Source organism: Bos indicus x Bos taurus, chromosome 23 (genome assembly GCF_003369695.1).
Source record: "Bos indicus x Bos taurus breed Angus x Brahman F1 hybrid chromosome 23, Bos_hybrid_MaternalHap_v2.0, whole genome shotgun sequence".
NCBI lineage: Eukaryota > Metazoa > Chordata > Mammalia > Artiodactyla > Bovidae > Bos > Bos indicus x Bos taurus.
In genome coordinates, this window is record NC_040098.1 from 29,948,540 (window position 1) to 29,964,231 (window position 15,692).

The 15,692-nt window shown below is 43.0% G+C and overlaps 1 protein-coding gene across 1 annotated transcript in view; it reads right to left on the minus strand.

Annotated features, from left to right (window-relative positions):
- Positions 1-15,692, minus strand: part of LOC113881851 — a 33,760-nt gene continuing 18,068 nt past the window's right edge. Inside the window, 4 exon segments of the mRNA XM_027524980.1 lie at positions 1-978; positions 980-1,165; positions 13,417-13,533; positions 14,620-15,108. Of these exon segments, the coding sequence (XP_027380781.1) occupies positions 604-978; positions 980-1,165; positions 13,417-13,533; positions 14,620-15,108 (1,167 nt within the window). The 3' untranslated portion in view covers positions 1-603.

The window sequence follows — 15,692 nt, forward strand, 5'->3', positions numbered from 1 at the left end:
TGAGTTTGGCACAATGTTTATTTACTGATTTGACAGATGGAACACTGGGCTAAACATAGATGCAAATACAAATATGAGTAAAACATGAGACCCCCACCTAAAACTTACTATATTGTTGGATGGAAAAGAAATAGACATTTTGAGATAAATCAGAGGGAACCAAGAAAGGATTAAATTGTAAGCTTCCTTGAATGTTATCTCTAATTTGCCTTAAATTTTCATTTATTAGTTTATAGTATATTATACTTATATGAATTCTGTCATTTAGTCAATTACGTTAGAATCAGAGAATCCCTGAGCTAGAAATATTCTGCAGGTTTCCTCCCTACTCTGTCCACTCTTTGAGTTCTATTTATCTTTCTGATTAATTTTGAGAATTTTTCAAAGGATGTGATTAGTGAGTAAGAATAAAAAGGATAAACGGTCTTTTACTCTGGGTATCACTGCACTCCCAGGATGGTCATCCATCAATGCAGAAAAAGTAAATTATCTTTGCTGTACCCCACAAAAAACTGTGACATTGCAAATCAGTTATACATCAACCATAACAAATTTGGAATCATCCAAATGGACTCTGCTTCCCAGGGCAGAGGCCTACTTGTCCTACTTCATTTCTAATCCCAGCTCCTTGATGAAATAGTTATTCAGCATATCCACCAGCTGCTTCTGCAGGGTCTTACTGCCCATGACTAGCATGGTCAGCTGCTCAACACTTGTCCAGGACAGGTTCCTAAGGATGGCAATGGTATTGATAAAGAGCCTCTTCTGTTTGTCAGCTGGTAGCTCCATTATGATCTGAGGAACTGGCTTAAACTTTCCACTCATCATCCATGAACCTAACAGACCCCCGAGGGCTCCTCCGATGGCTATTCCTGGTGGACCGCCCACCAAACCACCCACAGCAGCCACAGTCCCAGTAACTAGGCCACCCAACAAGGAGTACTTGAAGGCCACCTTTATCTTCCTCTTCTCAGAGACAGGAGCACAGCAGCCTCATGATGTCCTTCACTGCATCATCAATGTTAGGCATGTAGGCCCCATCCTCTCGGGATCCTCTGGGGGTCCTCTGGGGTTTTACGGTCTTCAAACTCCTTGGAAGGACTTTATTTTTCACAGGAACCTGGGCTTCAGATCGAGAGTGGTCACTGATGTTCTTCACTCTGTTCTGTGAGAGGGCAGTGAAGCTCTTTAATTTCCCTTGCTCAGACTGGACGTTCACCGGGACAACGAAGGACAGGAGACAATTACCTACAGTACCTGCTACCATTTGCATCCTTTATTCCCCCTTCTTATTATTCCCACCCTTCAATGCCTGCCTGATCCTCCTCATCCATTCCAACAAGCTGTATCCCTTCCTTCTTTGGAATTTTCCAGGTTATAAGGCAAGAAAAACTGTCCTATTCCTTTGTGATCATACCTGTTATCCATTCCAAAATATTTCAATGATTTCCCACCTCACTTGCCTATTTCCTATCCATACAAAGTTTGTCAGAGGTCAAAATTCACTGCAAATTGGAATTGACATAAAAATAGATACCTAATGAGAACTTACTGTATAGCACAGGGAACTTCTACTCAGTGCTTTGTGTTGAACTAAATGGGAAGAAAATCCAAAAAAACAGGTGCTATATATGCACATATACCTGATTGACTTTGCTGTACAGCAGAAAGTAACACGACGTTGTAAAGACACTGTGTGTGTGTGTGTGTGTGTGTGTGTGTGTGTATACGGGCACGTACACATGTGCTTAGTCGTGTCTGACTCTTTGCAGCCCTATGGACTGTAGTCTGCCAGGCTCTTCTGTCCATGTGATTTTCCAGACAAGAATATTGGACTGTGTTTTCATTTCCTTCTCCAGGGGATCTTCCCAACCCAGGGATGGATCCTGGATTTCTTGTGTCTCCTGCTATGGCAGGCAGTTTCTTTACCACTGAGACACCTGGGAAGCCACCTGGGAAGACATTATATTCCAATAAAATATTTTAAAAAATTAAATACAATCACAAAGTATCCAAAGATGTACACCAGATTTCCAAAAAGAGTTTCTCAGACTTGAGAACCTAATGAAATGCTCACAGGGCTTCCTCCTTGAATATGTTACAAGGAAATCCTGGTTAGAAGATGCATCCTCTGTCCTGTTAGTTTCTTTTTTAATTTCCCAGTGGTTTATAGTAATAGCTCATGTTTTATAAAGACACTATGTTCAATATAGGTGGAATCAATTTAAGAAGGAGAAACATCAACAACCTCAGATATGCAGATGATACCACTATAATGGCAGAAAGCAAAGAGGAACTAAAGAGCCTCTTGATGAGGGTGAAGGAGGAGAGTGAAAGAGCTGGCTTAAAACTCATATTAAAAAAACTAAGACCATGGCATCCGTCCGCATTACTTCATGGCAAATAGAAGGGAAAAAGGTGGAAGTAGTGACAGATTTCCTCTTCTTGGGCTCTAAAATCACTGTGGATGGTGACGCAGCAATGAAATCAGAAGACCTCTGCTTCTTGGCAGGAAAGCTACGACAACCTAGTGTGTTGAAAGGCAGAGACATTACTAGCTGACAAAGGTCCATATAGTCAAGATTCAAGTCTATGGTCTTCCCAGTGGTTACATTCGGTTGTGGGAGCTGGACTGTAAAGGAGGCAGAGCACCAAAGAATTGATGCCTTAGAACTCTGGTGCTGGAGAAGACTCCTGAGAGGACCTTGGAGAGCAAGGAGATCAAACCAGTCAGTCTTAAAGGAAAGTCAGCCCTGAATACTTGTTGGAAGGACTAATCCTGAAGTTTAAACTCCAGTATTTCAGTCATCTGATGTGAACAGCGGACTCATTGGAAAAGTCCCTGATGCTGGGAAAGATTGAGGGCAGAAGGAGAAGAGGGCATCAGAGGATGAGATGGCTGGATGGCATCACTGATGCAATGGACATGAACTTGGGCAAACTCCAGGAGATGGTGAGGGACAGAGAGGCCTGGTGTGCTGCAGTCCATGAGGTTGCATAGAGTCAGACATGACTTGGCAACTGAACAGCAACAAAAATGTTCAATATTTGGGCTTCCCAGGTGGTACTATGGTAAAGAATCTTTCTGCTGTAATACTAGAAACTATAAAACTCTTAGAGGAGAACATAGGCAGAACACTCGATGACATAAATCAAAGCAAGATCCTCTATGACCCACCTCCTAGAGCAATGGAAATAAAAACAAAAGTAAAGATGTGTGACCTGATTAAACGTAAAAGCTTTTGCACAGCAAAGGAAACTATAAGCAAGATGAAAAGACAACCCTTGGAATGGGAGAAAATAATAGCAAATGAAACAACTGACAAAGGATTGACTTCCAAAATATACAAGAAGCTCATACAACTCAATACCAGGAAAACAAACAACCCAATCAAAAAGTGGGAAAAAGACCTAGACAGACATTTCTCCAAAGAAGACATACAGATGGCTAATAACCATGGAAAGATGCTCAACATCACTCATTATTAGAGAAATGCAAATCAAAACCACAATGAGATATCACCTCACAGCAGTCAGAATGGCCATCATCAAAAAGTTTACAAACAATAAATGCTGGAGAGGGTGTGGAGAAAAGGGAATGCCCTTGCACTGTTGGTGGGAATGTAAATTGATACAGCCACTGTTGAAGATGGTATGGAGAATCCTTAAAAAACTAGGAATAAAACCACCATATGACCCAGCAATCCCACTCCTAGGCATATACCTTGAGGAAAATAAGATTGAAAAAGACACATGTATCTCACTGTCCATTGTTGCAGTATTTGCAATAGCTAGAACATGGAAGCAATCTAGATGCCTATCGACAGATGAATGGATAAAGAAGTTGTGGTACATATACACAATGGAATATTACTCAGCCATAAAAAGGAATGCATTTGAGTCAGTTCTGATGAGGTGGATGAACCTAGAACCTATTATACAGAGCGCAGTGAGTCAGAAAGAGAAAGATAAATATCGTATTCTAACACACATATACAGAATCTAGAAAAATGGTTCTGAAGAATTTATTTACAGGGCAGCAATGGAGAAACAGACATAGAGAATAGACTTATGGACATGGGGAGTGAGGAGGAGAGGGTGAGATGTATGGAAAGAGTAACATGGAAACTTACATTACCATATGTAAGATGGATAGTCAATGGGAATTTGCTGTATGGCTCAGGAAACTCAAACAGGGGCTCTGTATCAACCTAGAGCGGTGGGATGGGGAGGGAGATGGGAGGGAGTTTCAAAAGGGACGGGCCTATATGTATACCTATGGCTGATTCATGTTGAGGTTTGACAGAAAACAACAAAAGTCTGTAAAGCAATTATCCTTCAGTAAAAAAATAAATTAAAAAATAAAAGAATCCTTCTGCCAATGCAGGAGACTTAAGAGGCATGGCTTTGGTCCCTAGGTCAGGAAGATCCCCTGAAAGAGGGCATGGAAACACACTCCAGTATTCTTTCCTGGCAAATCCCATGGACAAGGGAGCCTAGTGGGCTACAGTCCATGGGGTCACAAGGAGTCAGATACGACTGAAGTGACTTAGCATGCTCATGTTCAATATCACTTGCTCCTCTGTATTTCCTGTGTTTTTAAATTTACCTGTTGCAGAAAATGATCTCTTCCTTTAATTAAATCAGGGTTCCACTTACAGAAAGTAGGAGGCATATCTTACTTCAAAATTTTGAATGTGGGAACTTTAATCCCTATCTTGTCACTGGAATACTTCAGAGGACCTCTTCCAGGCTTCATTCAAAAATATCTTCCTAATCTAGATGCAACAGATATTTCTTTCCTGAAGTCTCACTCTTCTGTGCTAAGCATTACCGTCATGCCAAGTTCCTTCCAAGTGTTTACATTCTTATGTCAGTTAACAGCTCAGGTCATAAAGAATATAGGATAACAGAGTTATGTGAACCTCTCTCTGGGGACTAAAAGGAGATTTAAGAGCCTTGGATCCCTAAACAGAATAAGGGAAAAGGGAATCAAAACAGTATTTCCATAGTTTGAAGTTTTGCCAGCCCTGCTGAGCACAAAGGCCACTCCCACTTCATACCAGGTACCCTATCAGAGGCCACGCAAGGTCTCAATACCAGAGAACTCAGGGGCCCAACAACCACGTTCTCTTCACAGAAGCTTACTCCACATTGTGTAGGTATCCATGCCTGTCTCCTCCACTTTCAGATGTCTTCCCGGCCGCCCCATCTCCCCAGCACTGTCCCTCATGCACCCCAAGAGCTCCGTCATGTCTCGGAGGTCCTCTCTCTTTCCCCTCCACAGTATCAAATCCCAACTTACACCAGGGGCGGCAGCCATGCGCTCAAGACAGTAGAAATGGGAGAGAGAGCAAAGGACCTGGCCTCCCGTTTATAGAAGCAGCTAAAATCCTCTGCCTGTCTGCTGTGTGTGTGTCAGGCTTTCCTGGACCTTTTGTTCTTGCAAGTGCTGGAGAATTTACTGTCACTTTCTCTACAGTGGATTCTGTAAGCAGAAATGTCATCTAATCAAGCATGTCTCCTCTCAGCCAATCCATTGCCCTCCTTGTTCCTAATGTGAGATGACCCTTTTGTGTTGGAAATTGTTCTGTGCTTAACCACCCACCACTCCCAATCCTGACTTATATGTAGCTCTGGACCCTCAGTGGCTTGAAGACTTTGAACACTTGGTGGTTCTTTCAAGCTGTTATCAGCTGAAATCCTGATAACTTGGGCCTATTATTTAATCTCAATTATCTTCCTTTTTTACTGTATAAAATAGAAGTAGCAATCAATTTCAGATGACTAAGATTAGAATTAATATATGAAAAGCAGTACAAATTTATATTCCAATCTGTCTTTACCTTGTGTAGAACCCTCAAAAAATCTCTTTTCTGATGTGAAATAAGGATAATAGTTATAGTTAATAAGCATAGTTAATAAGGATAAATGCATGAATGAATTATTAAATGAATGAATAAGGAAGTGAATAAAAAGTGAGAAATAACATTTACCTAGTACTTACTATATTTCAGAAGCTGCACAAGATATTATTAAATGGTAACTCATTAAAATTTAGCATTCTAATGAGGTAGGTATTAGTATTTTTGTTGATAAGCACACATCCTATTAGTAGTAGCTGGTAAGCAAGTGTTCAGATGTGAACCTTTATTTCTGCATTCCTTGTCTTCTCCTGTTGCGTCTCAGTGGAAAGAAAAATGAGGCATGTGTACACGTGTATGTTTTTTTATTACAGCACAGGTACAAGTTGAAGGAAGGAATAGAGAGAAAGGAAAGTAGGGGATGCATGGAGCCTTAGGATGAATGAAAGGAAGAAGCATTTAGGAGGTCTCTATGTGGGCCGGAGCATGCCTGGGTGGTGGGCCCTGCCCGGAAAAATCTATGTGTCTCCACTGGGTGGTGGGGAACAAAGAGTCCGTGAGTGCAGGACTCAGAGCCTGGAGGAAGACTGCACCCTGGTGCAAAGGTAGAGAAGAACTGCTCTCCCAGAACCGTGAGTGACAAAAGATAACACTGTAAGGCAATTCCACAGCGCAGTAGAGAAACTGCTGCTGGAGCTGGGAATCTCCAGCTCATACAGGATCTGGATTCCGAGAAATGGTGTCTCTTCAAGGAATGAGAATAACAGATCTGGACTTTGATCTCTCTTTCCCCTCCTCCCTTCTTATGTGAAATTACCTCCCAGCCCAAGTCCAGGAGAAGGGAGTTCTAAACGCCCCAGTGTCGCTTGCTGACCACAGGTTCTTCCTGGGATCTGACTCCTCTTTGTTTTTAACCAGAGCATCCATCTGACATTTTCCCATCAGTGTCACAAGAAACTTTTTCAGAGGCAAAAAGATTTCTTTCCCTTTGCCCCTCTAACAAATCCGGAAAATCAGCCAAGGCCAAAGATCATGCTGTGGAGATCTTGGCAGATTTTAAAATAAATGCCTTGGATATTCACAGCCTCCCAGCTCGGCCCTAGCTGATGGGGTGGTCTAGGGCTCGTCATTGTCCCCTCTGGGACTCCCTGGAGCAGATGTCTCTTTCCCACCTCTTTCATAAATGCCCATGAAAGAGGTTGTAAAACTGCTTTGGGATCAGAAATATTGCTTCAGAAATGCCAAGCAAACTCAATCAAAATGCACCTGGGAATTCTTATATAATGATGGTTAGGGGAAAAGTCTCTGCAGCACTGTCCCTCAGGCACCCTGAGAGCTCCGTCATGTCTCGGAGGTCCTCTCTCTTTCCCCTCCACAGTATCAAATCCCAACTTATACCAGGGGAGGCAGCCATCTCTGTGATCAAGAGAGTAGATATGGGAGAGAGAGCAAAGGAGCTGGCCTCCCATTTATAGAAGCAGCTAGGTTAGAAATCCTCTGCCTGCCTGCTGTATGTGTCAGGCTTTCCTGGACCCTTTGTTCTTGCAAGTGCTGGAGAATTTACTGTCACTTTCTCTACAGTGGATTCCATAAGCAGAAATGTCATCTAATCAAGCATGTCTCCTCTCAGCCAATCCACTGACCTCCTTGTTCCTAAAGTGAGATGACCCTTTTGTGTTGGAAATTGTTGTGTGCTTAACCACATCCTTAACCACTCCCAATCCTGACTTCTATGTAGCCCTGGACCCTCAGTGGCTTGATGACTTTGAACACTTGGTGGTCTTTTCCAGGTCTTTCCATCCTGGAGAACAGGGTTTACAGAAGTGTCCGTGTAATGAATGGGAGCCAAGAACTCATTTCAATATTTTGAAAACCTTAATCATATGTCATGTTCTCCTCTTTGAAGCTCTCACTAGAGAGTGAATCATGTTGGAAAACCTAATACTTATTTGAGTGTATTTTTTGGGGGAAGACATACGTTCTGAAACACATGAGTGTGAAGGGGGGAAGAATGCCAGATGGAATCGAGTGGAAACCTTGACCTGCCTTTTCTCCCTTCTGACAGCTCTCCAGGTCTTTCTCTCCCTGTGTTTAGAAAACATGATTGTGAGCTTTGACTGAGACACAGCAGTAAAGTGCTATCCCAAGTCCACTGTCCAGTAGGACCTGGGGATTCTGAAACCTCACCAGTGGCTAGGCAAAAAAGCTCAGATCAGGTTGAGGGTGATCTGGAAAGAGAAAAGCCCTGCATCAGGACAGGGATGGGGGAGGGACCTGGAAAGAGTAAGGAAGACTGAACAAGGCAGCCTATTTTCAAACTTTACTTGCACTCATTTAATTTCTTAAATCTCCACGCCACTTCTGGAAAGAGAAGAGGAAGTATGGATGCTTAAAACGGCTAAAATGAAATCATGTCTTCTCAAGCCTTTCTGTCTTGCCCTTCTGGCTCCAGGGGCCTGTGCCATGTTGGTGCCTATGTCTGCATTCTCAGGGGAAGCAGGAACCTTGGTCAGAATCTCCAGGATGCTGAGCCCAGAAATGTCATTTACTGGGAATGATATCTGTGTGCCAATACCTCTGAGATCTCTACCCATAGCCCCCGCCCTGAGCTGCAGATCAGTGTATCTAGCCGCTTCCATGCATGGTTCTGTGGACTTCCCTGTGCATCCTTGAACTTGCCTGGCTCTCTGCCACCTGGGCACTGAGCACCCCATTCCCTCCGACTCTACCCTCAACACCTTGGATTTATTAGAATATGCAATGTAAGCAGCATCTCCTCTAGGAAGTCCTCTCTGACTCTCTTCCACCCTCGCCCGGGTTATATGCTCATCTCCTGTCCTTTTCCAGACCCACTGCAAGCCTTCTAGAGCGTGTTCTCCAGCAATCAGGTCATCTGCACACTTGTCCTTTACCTTTAGTCAACAGTGGAAATCTTGAGGGTCATGACTGTGTCTGAATTATCCTATACGTTCAGCACTTCCCAGGCGTGTTGACGGACACAGGATGTACTTACTAACTGGGTACCAAATGCATGAATAGTTAATAAATGAATGAATAAGTGAGTAGAAAAGGAAACATTTCTTGAGTATTGATACCTCAAACTATAGATGCGGGTATACTGTTGATAGTAGTTTGGTACTTGGGTAAAAACAAACATATAGACCAGTGGAACAGAAACAAGAGGCCAAATGCAAGCCCGTGCATATGTGGTCAACACCTATTTCACAAGGGGGCCAAGAATGCTCAATGGGGAGAAGACAGACCTTTTAATAAATAGTGTTGGGAAAATGGGATGTCTGCATGATGAAAAACTGAAACAGATCTCAGTCCCTTCACAATGTTGAATGGAGTAAAGATTAAAATGTAAGACGTTTAAGCATAGAGCTCCTAGAATGAAATACAGAGGAAAAGGCCCTTGACATTGCCAGGGACTGAGGGTTTCAGGAAATGCGGAGGTGGATGTTCTGAGGGTACAAAGTCTCAGGTATGAAATGATAAGTTCTGGGAATCTAATGTTCAGTGTGTTGACCAGTGGTCCCCAACCCCAGGCAATGAACAGGAACCAAACCATGGCCTGTTAGGAGATGGGTTGCCCAGAGAAGGTGAATGGCAGGAGAAATGAAAACCATCCCTACCTTTCCCAGCACCCTGGCCGAGGTCCCTGGAAAAATTCTCTTCCACACAACTAGTCCCTGGTGTCAAAAAGGTTGGGGAGTGCTGGTGTTGACCATAGTTAATATGATTGTATTGGATACTTAAAAGTTGCTGTGAGAATAGAATTTTAATGTTCTCACCACCATCACAATACAAAATGTTGATTATGAGATGAAGAATGTGCTAACCTTTTTGTGGTAAACACTTTGCCATGTATAGGTATATAAGTCGTAATATTATATGCTTTAAACTGACAAGCTGTTAAGTGAAAATTACTTCTCAATAAAACTGCAAAAATATAAAAATGAAGTTAGTGATCATGAATACCATGTGAAATTTCTCAACACAACTATGGCCTTTTCTTCATCCACAATCAACTGAACAGATGCAGGGAAAGGCTAGGATTTTAGCTGGATTTTATCATACACCTGTATAGAATGTGTGGGAAAAAAAAAAGTAATTATAATGACTGCCTAGGGAATCTAAACTGGAGAGAGAGATGTAAAGATATGAGGGAGATGAAGCACAGTGATAAATGTCTAGGGGCGTACTCAGGAAGAAACTGAAAGGAGATGCTACAGAAGTACAGTCTCTGTGGATACTGAATTCTCAGGAATCACAGAGGTAGCTGTGGAGAGAGTGAGAGTGAGTCAGGACAAAGCCCTTCATGGAAAAAAGGGACCAAGAGGGTGAGGTGGGGATGACAGCAGCTAGGAGGGTTAGGGGGCAAAGCTGCAGTCAAAACTGAGGATGATGTCATTTAATCCACAACATCTCCCACAGGGAAGGTATTCTTTTTTTTTTTTTTTTAAGATTTATTTAGTTTTGGCTGCCCTGGGTCTACGTTGCTGTGCACGGGCTTTCTCTTGTTGTGGTATGCAGTTTTCTCATTGCTGTGGCTTCTCTTGTTGCTGAGCACGGGTTCTAGAGCACAGGCACAGTAGTTGTGGGCACTGGCTTTGTTGCTCAGAGGGAATGTGTGCACTTTCCAGATCAGGGATGGTACCTGTGTCTCCTGCACTGGCTGGTGGACTCGTAGGCACCAGACCAACAAAAATCCCCCACAGATGAGGGTTGCAACACATGCATTATAGATGATGACACCAAGCAGTATGAGGCTAAATAGCTGGCCAAGGTCTCTCAGCAGAGATTGAAATCTTAAACCAGTTAAAAATTAAGAGTAGCCATGATGTGAGAAGGAATTGTTCTGCCTCTGGTTTCCACACACTGCCAGGGACAGCCTACCCAAAAGGGCCTTTCTCTCCAATGTTTTCCCTTCGCTACACTGGGGGAGCTCACTCTGAATATTCCATACAAAGACTAATTAAGGGCAAGGGTCGTAGAGTCTCCAGAGCTCCATCTTCTCTCCTAAACACCAAGAGTAGTTGATTCCCTGGTTTCCTCTTCAGTAAGAGGCTCAACACCCTTTCTCATTCTCTACAACTGCTCTGCCCTTTATAACCAGGGAGGACGTTTTTGCTGCCACCACCAGCTCATCCTGATTTGCCATTGCCACAAGGGTCAGGCCCTTGCCTCGTCTACACCTCCTTACAGGGTTCTCTAGGAACCCACATCCTCACCTCTGCTTTCTAGGACTTGGGGAGGATTTCAACGCTTCCCAGGACTTAGGCAGTGCCGGGATCAGCAGCTCCGCCCGTGGCAAAGGTCATGAGGAAGGAAGCTCAGCATTCGCAAAGGCGGAATCGAGCCTCAGGAGTCCCCCTGGAAATTCTCGAGTATCTACCCCCAAAACCAGAGTCTGCCTACTTTCTGCTTTGTGCTCTCACCTACACCTCTGACTTTACCGGGGGCTGTCCCCCACTACCTCTGTCTGAAAAAAAGAGTTAACTTACAGCTCCAGTTAATAAAGTTCCTGGGTGTGATAGTGTTTCAACCTACAAACTCCTTTGGAAGTCCTCTAGCCTGCCTGAATAGGTTTTTCCGGCCACATGTGATTGCTCAGAGCCTCCCAGCTGTCAGAGGCATGAGATGTTCTAAACTGTCTAAATACAGGTTCCTTTGAGCAGTTAAAAGATTGATTAGAAATTGTATTGGTGAAGGGTTTTTCACTTGTTGGGCCAATGTTTGCTGCTAAGTCTCCATATCCCTTACCTGCTGTGTCCCTGGCAGTGTATTGATTGACATAATTGGTGTAAGTAGCAGCTTTAATGTTTGTAACCTTGGACCCTTGAGTTGATTCTTTTTCTTGTTATAGCCCACCACACCTTTGCCCTGTAGGAATGCAACTTTATCTAATGCTTTTGGAGGGTGGCGCCTGACTAATCACCTTTAGAGAAAAATAAGTTTTCTGAAGAAAGGGTCTTAAAATGTTAACAGGCCTCTGGGCCAGAAGATGATGCAAATCACCTAAACTTTTGCATATGATAAGTTTGCAGGAAGAAAGCCTGGCTTACTGCATGACTCTACCCCTTCCCCCATTATCCTCTATGCATAACTTAAGGTATAAAAACTACTTTGGAAAATGAAGTGTGGGCCTTGTTCACTGAAGCTTGGTCCCCCATGTCGTTCTTTCTCTCACCTTTCTGGCTGAATTATTCAGCCTCTTTTCTCCACTGAATTTCCTCACTGAGCTATCCTCATTTCAGCCTCTTTTCTCCACTGAATTTCCTCACTGAGCTATCCTTATTCTATTACTCTTTATATCCTTAATTAACGTTTAATTAAGCAATTGTTTCCTGATCCTCGCCGACGCCGTCCCCGCTTCGAATTCCCTGGATCCACCGGGGCTGGACCCTGGCAAGGGAGCTTCATACTCCCAAGACATTCTATTCATTCTCCTGCTAAACAGAAGGAAGCATGCACCCCAGTTCTTCTGCCCTATGGTTACTGCTCTGATCTCAAGCACCCATTTCAGAAATCAACAGTCGTGTCACTTGGTCTTTCTTGCATCCCGCCATGGCCACTTCAAACCTGGAGAATCCAGAGCAGGAGCAAGAAACCAACTTCTCACCTGGAAACTGAAGGTCTAAATATACTTGCCACAGAATAAGACACCAAGGCGGGCATAGTACACACCACACTTTAAAAAAATGGTCCTACAGATGAGGAGCACATTCTGGAATCCCAAATCATGTGTAGGGACACATTATAGAACATTATTTCAGACAGAGTTGTGTCCCGGATCTTGAGAGTAATTTTGGCGTTCGTCTTTGTATATGTGTCTAAGTATGTCTGAGCTATGTGTTTGGAAATTCATGTGTACCTGCGGTAAAGATGTCTGTGCAGTTTTATCCTTCTGTGCCTGTTTTCAGAGTTTGGCATCTTTGGTTTGGCTTGCCTGTCTTTACTAGTGTGTGGCTATGTAATCACAGAATTAGGTGATTTTAATTTTATAACTCTACATCTCTAGAACCAGTGGTCTATACACCTGAATGTTGTCTCTTGCATTTATTTATGTCCAGTACATCTATAAAATTATTTAGACTTTAAGGTCAGTCCTTGCCTTGTCTTTGTCTTTTATCTTTCACTATCCCTAGCATATTAGAGCCTGGTTCATGAAAAAAGGAAGGACCTTTCAATTAGTCAGATTTGTGTTGAAATCCAGATAAGCATTTACAAACCATGTGACCCTAGGCCTATTATTTAATCTCAATTACCTTCTTTTTTTGCTGTATAAAATAGAAGTAGTAACAAATTTTCAGATGACTAAGATTAGGATTAATATATGAAAAGCGATATAAATTTATACCCCAGTCTGTCTTTACCTTGCGTAGTACCCTCAAAAAATCTGTTTTCTGATGTAAAATAAGGATAATAGTTACCATGTATTAAAATCCTATTATGCTGTCAGGCTGCAGTGCTGGAGACTCTGGGTTCAGTCCTTGGGTGGGGAAGATCACCTGGAGAAAGGAATGGCCCCCCAGTCCAGTATTCTCACCTGGATGATTTGATTGTGAGAGGAGCCTTGTGGGTAATACAGGGTTGCTTCATTAGTCTGACTCATGCTGTCTTCCTGTGAGTTAGCGGAGGTCTCTGCAATGGTTGGATAATCATCCTATAATGGTCAGATATAAAAACATAAGAAATACATACGGCCAAATAATATTGAAAATAGGGTCACTATAATAAACGAATTAATATTATAAAATAAAAGTAAAAACACTATGAGAAGATGTTTTCTAAACAGGGTTTCTTGCTCATTCCATCTTCCAGTTGGTCAGTGAAGGTCTCTGTAATGGGTCAGTTCAGTCACTCAGTCGTGGCCAACTCTTTGGGACCCCATGTATCACAGCATGCCAGGCCTCCCTGTCCATCACCCAAACCAGAGTTTACCCACTCATGTCTATCGAGTTGGAGATGCCATCCAGCCATCTCATCCTCTGTCGTCCCCTTCTCCTCCTGCCCCCAATCCCTCCCAGCATCAGAGTCAACTCTTCCATGATGTGGCCAAAATATTGGAGTTTCAGCTTCAGCATCAGTCCTTCCAAAGAACACCCAGGACTGATCTCCTTTAGGATGGACTGGTTGGAACTCCCTGCAGTCCAAGGGACTCTCAAGAGTCTTCTCCAACACCACAGTTCAAAAGCATCAATTCTTTGGCGCTGAGCACAAAACCCACTCCCACTTCCTCCCAAGTACCCCTACCAGTGACCAGTGTAAGCTCTCGATGCAAGAGAACTCAGGAGCCAAATGACCTGGTTCTCTTCATGGAAACTTTCTTCACATTGAATATGGCACAGTAAATAAATCACTTCATAATAAGTCATTTCACTATTGTCTACAGGCAGAGTGTCACTTTGACTCAATGATTATTGAGTCATATGACAGAAGACACACTGAGCTAAATATAGATGCAACACGGTAATTAGAAGAACATGGGTCACAAGCTATGGTGTTCTATCTTGTTGATTGGGAAAAGAAATAAGAGTTTTTCTATGAATCAGACAGAACCAAGATAGGATGAAACTGCAACTGTCTTTGAATGTCATCTCTAATAGGCCTTCAAATTCTAATATATTCTAACATACCCAATATACGCAATTTCGTCAATTACTCAATCATGCTAGAATGAAGGGATCAATCAGTTAGAAATGTTCTAGTCTTCCTCCCCAATCCACCCCCAATCTTTTGGTTCTCCTACCATTTCTTTCACAGAGTGTCCCCCGCCAATGCAGGGGTATGTCATGAAGAGTAAATGGCCCTTTTTGATGCCATAATCTCCCATGATCTTCCCATCTTCCAGTTTCTTTCCATTGCAGTTCACAATCTGATTCTTCGGGGGTATAGCGGTCTTCATCTTGATCATCTCCTTCACCTGGGTCACTAAGCTGGACCTTCGCACCTGGAGCTCATGCCTCTGCCCCCCCTCACCAGGCTCCACCAAAACCAAGGGCAGCTCCTCATCACTGGGCTTCACCACCTTCAGGGTGAGGTGGATGGTCGTCTCCTTGTCGATGCCATACGATGACAGAGTTCTCTGCGGCTTTAGGGTCTTCGAGCCCAGCTGGAGGACCTGGTCCTGCACGGGAACCCTGGTCTTAGAGCGCACATGTTCCTTGATCTTATTCACTCTGTCTCCCGGATGGGCAGGGAAGGTCATCGGTTTCCATTCCTCAGAATGGACAGTCACCTGGACAAAAAAAAGGCCAAGAGACAGCAGCCTATAATGCCTGCCCTCTTCATCACCCCTTGTGCCCCCTCCTTCATTGCTCCCACCCTTCACTGCCAGTCTGGTGCTCCAGATCCTTTACAACAAGCTGTGTCCTTCCCTTGTTTCAAACTTCTCTTTTGAAATTACCAAGTTATAATGTAAGAAAACCAGTCTTATTCTTTTGTAATCATACCTCTTATCTACCCACAAAATGTTATCAGTGATTTCCCACCTTATTTGCCTTTCTCCTATCCAGATAAAGTTTGTCTAATGTTAAAACCCAAGCATCTAAAAATGTACATCGAAGTTTATAAACACCTCTCAAAGAGAATTTCCAAAACTTGACAGGCTAATGGCAATTTCCTAGGGCTTCCTCCATGACTATCACTATTTTAGATGAAAACCCTGTTTAGGAAACATCTTCTCTATAGTGTTTGTACTTTTTTTTTTTTTTTTTAAATAATGATAATTCATTTATTACAGTGTCCCTATTTTTAGTATCACTTGGCCGTATGTATTTCCTATGTTTTTATATCTACCCATTATTGAATATGATCTCTTCC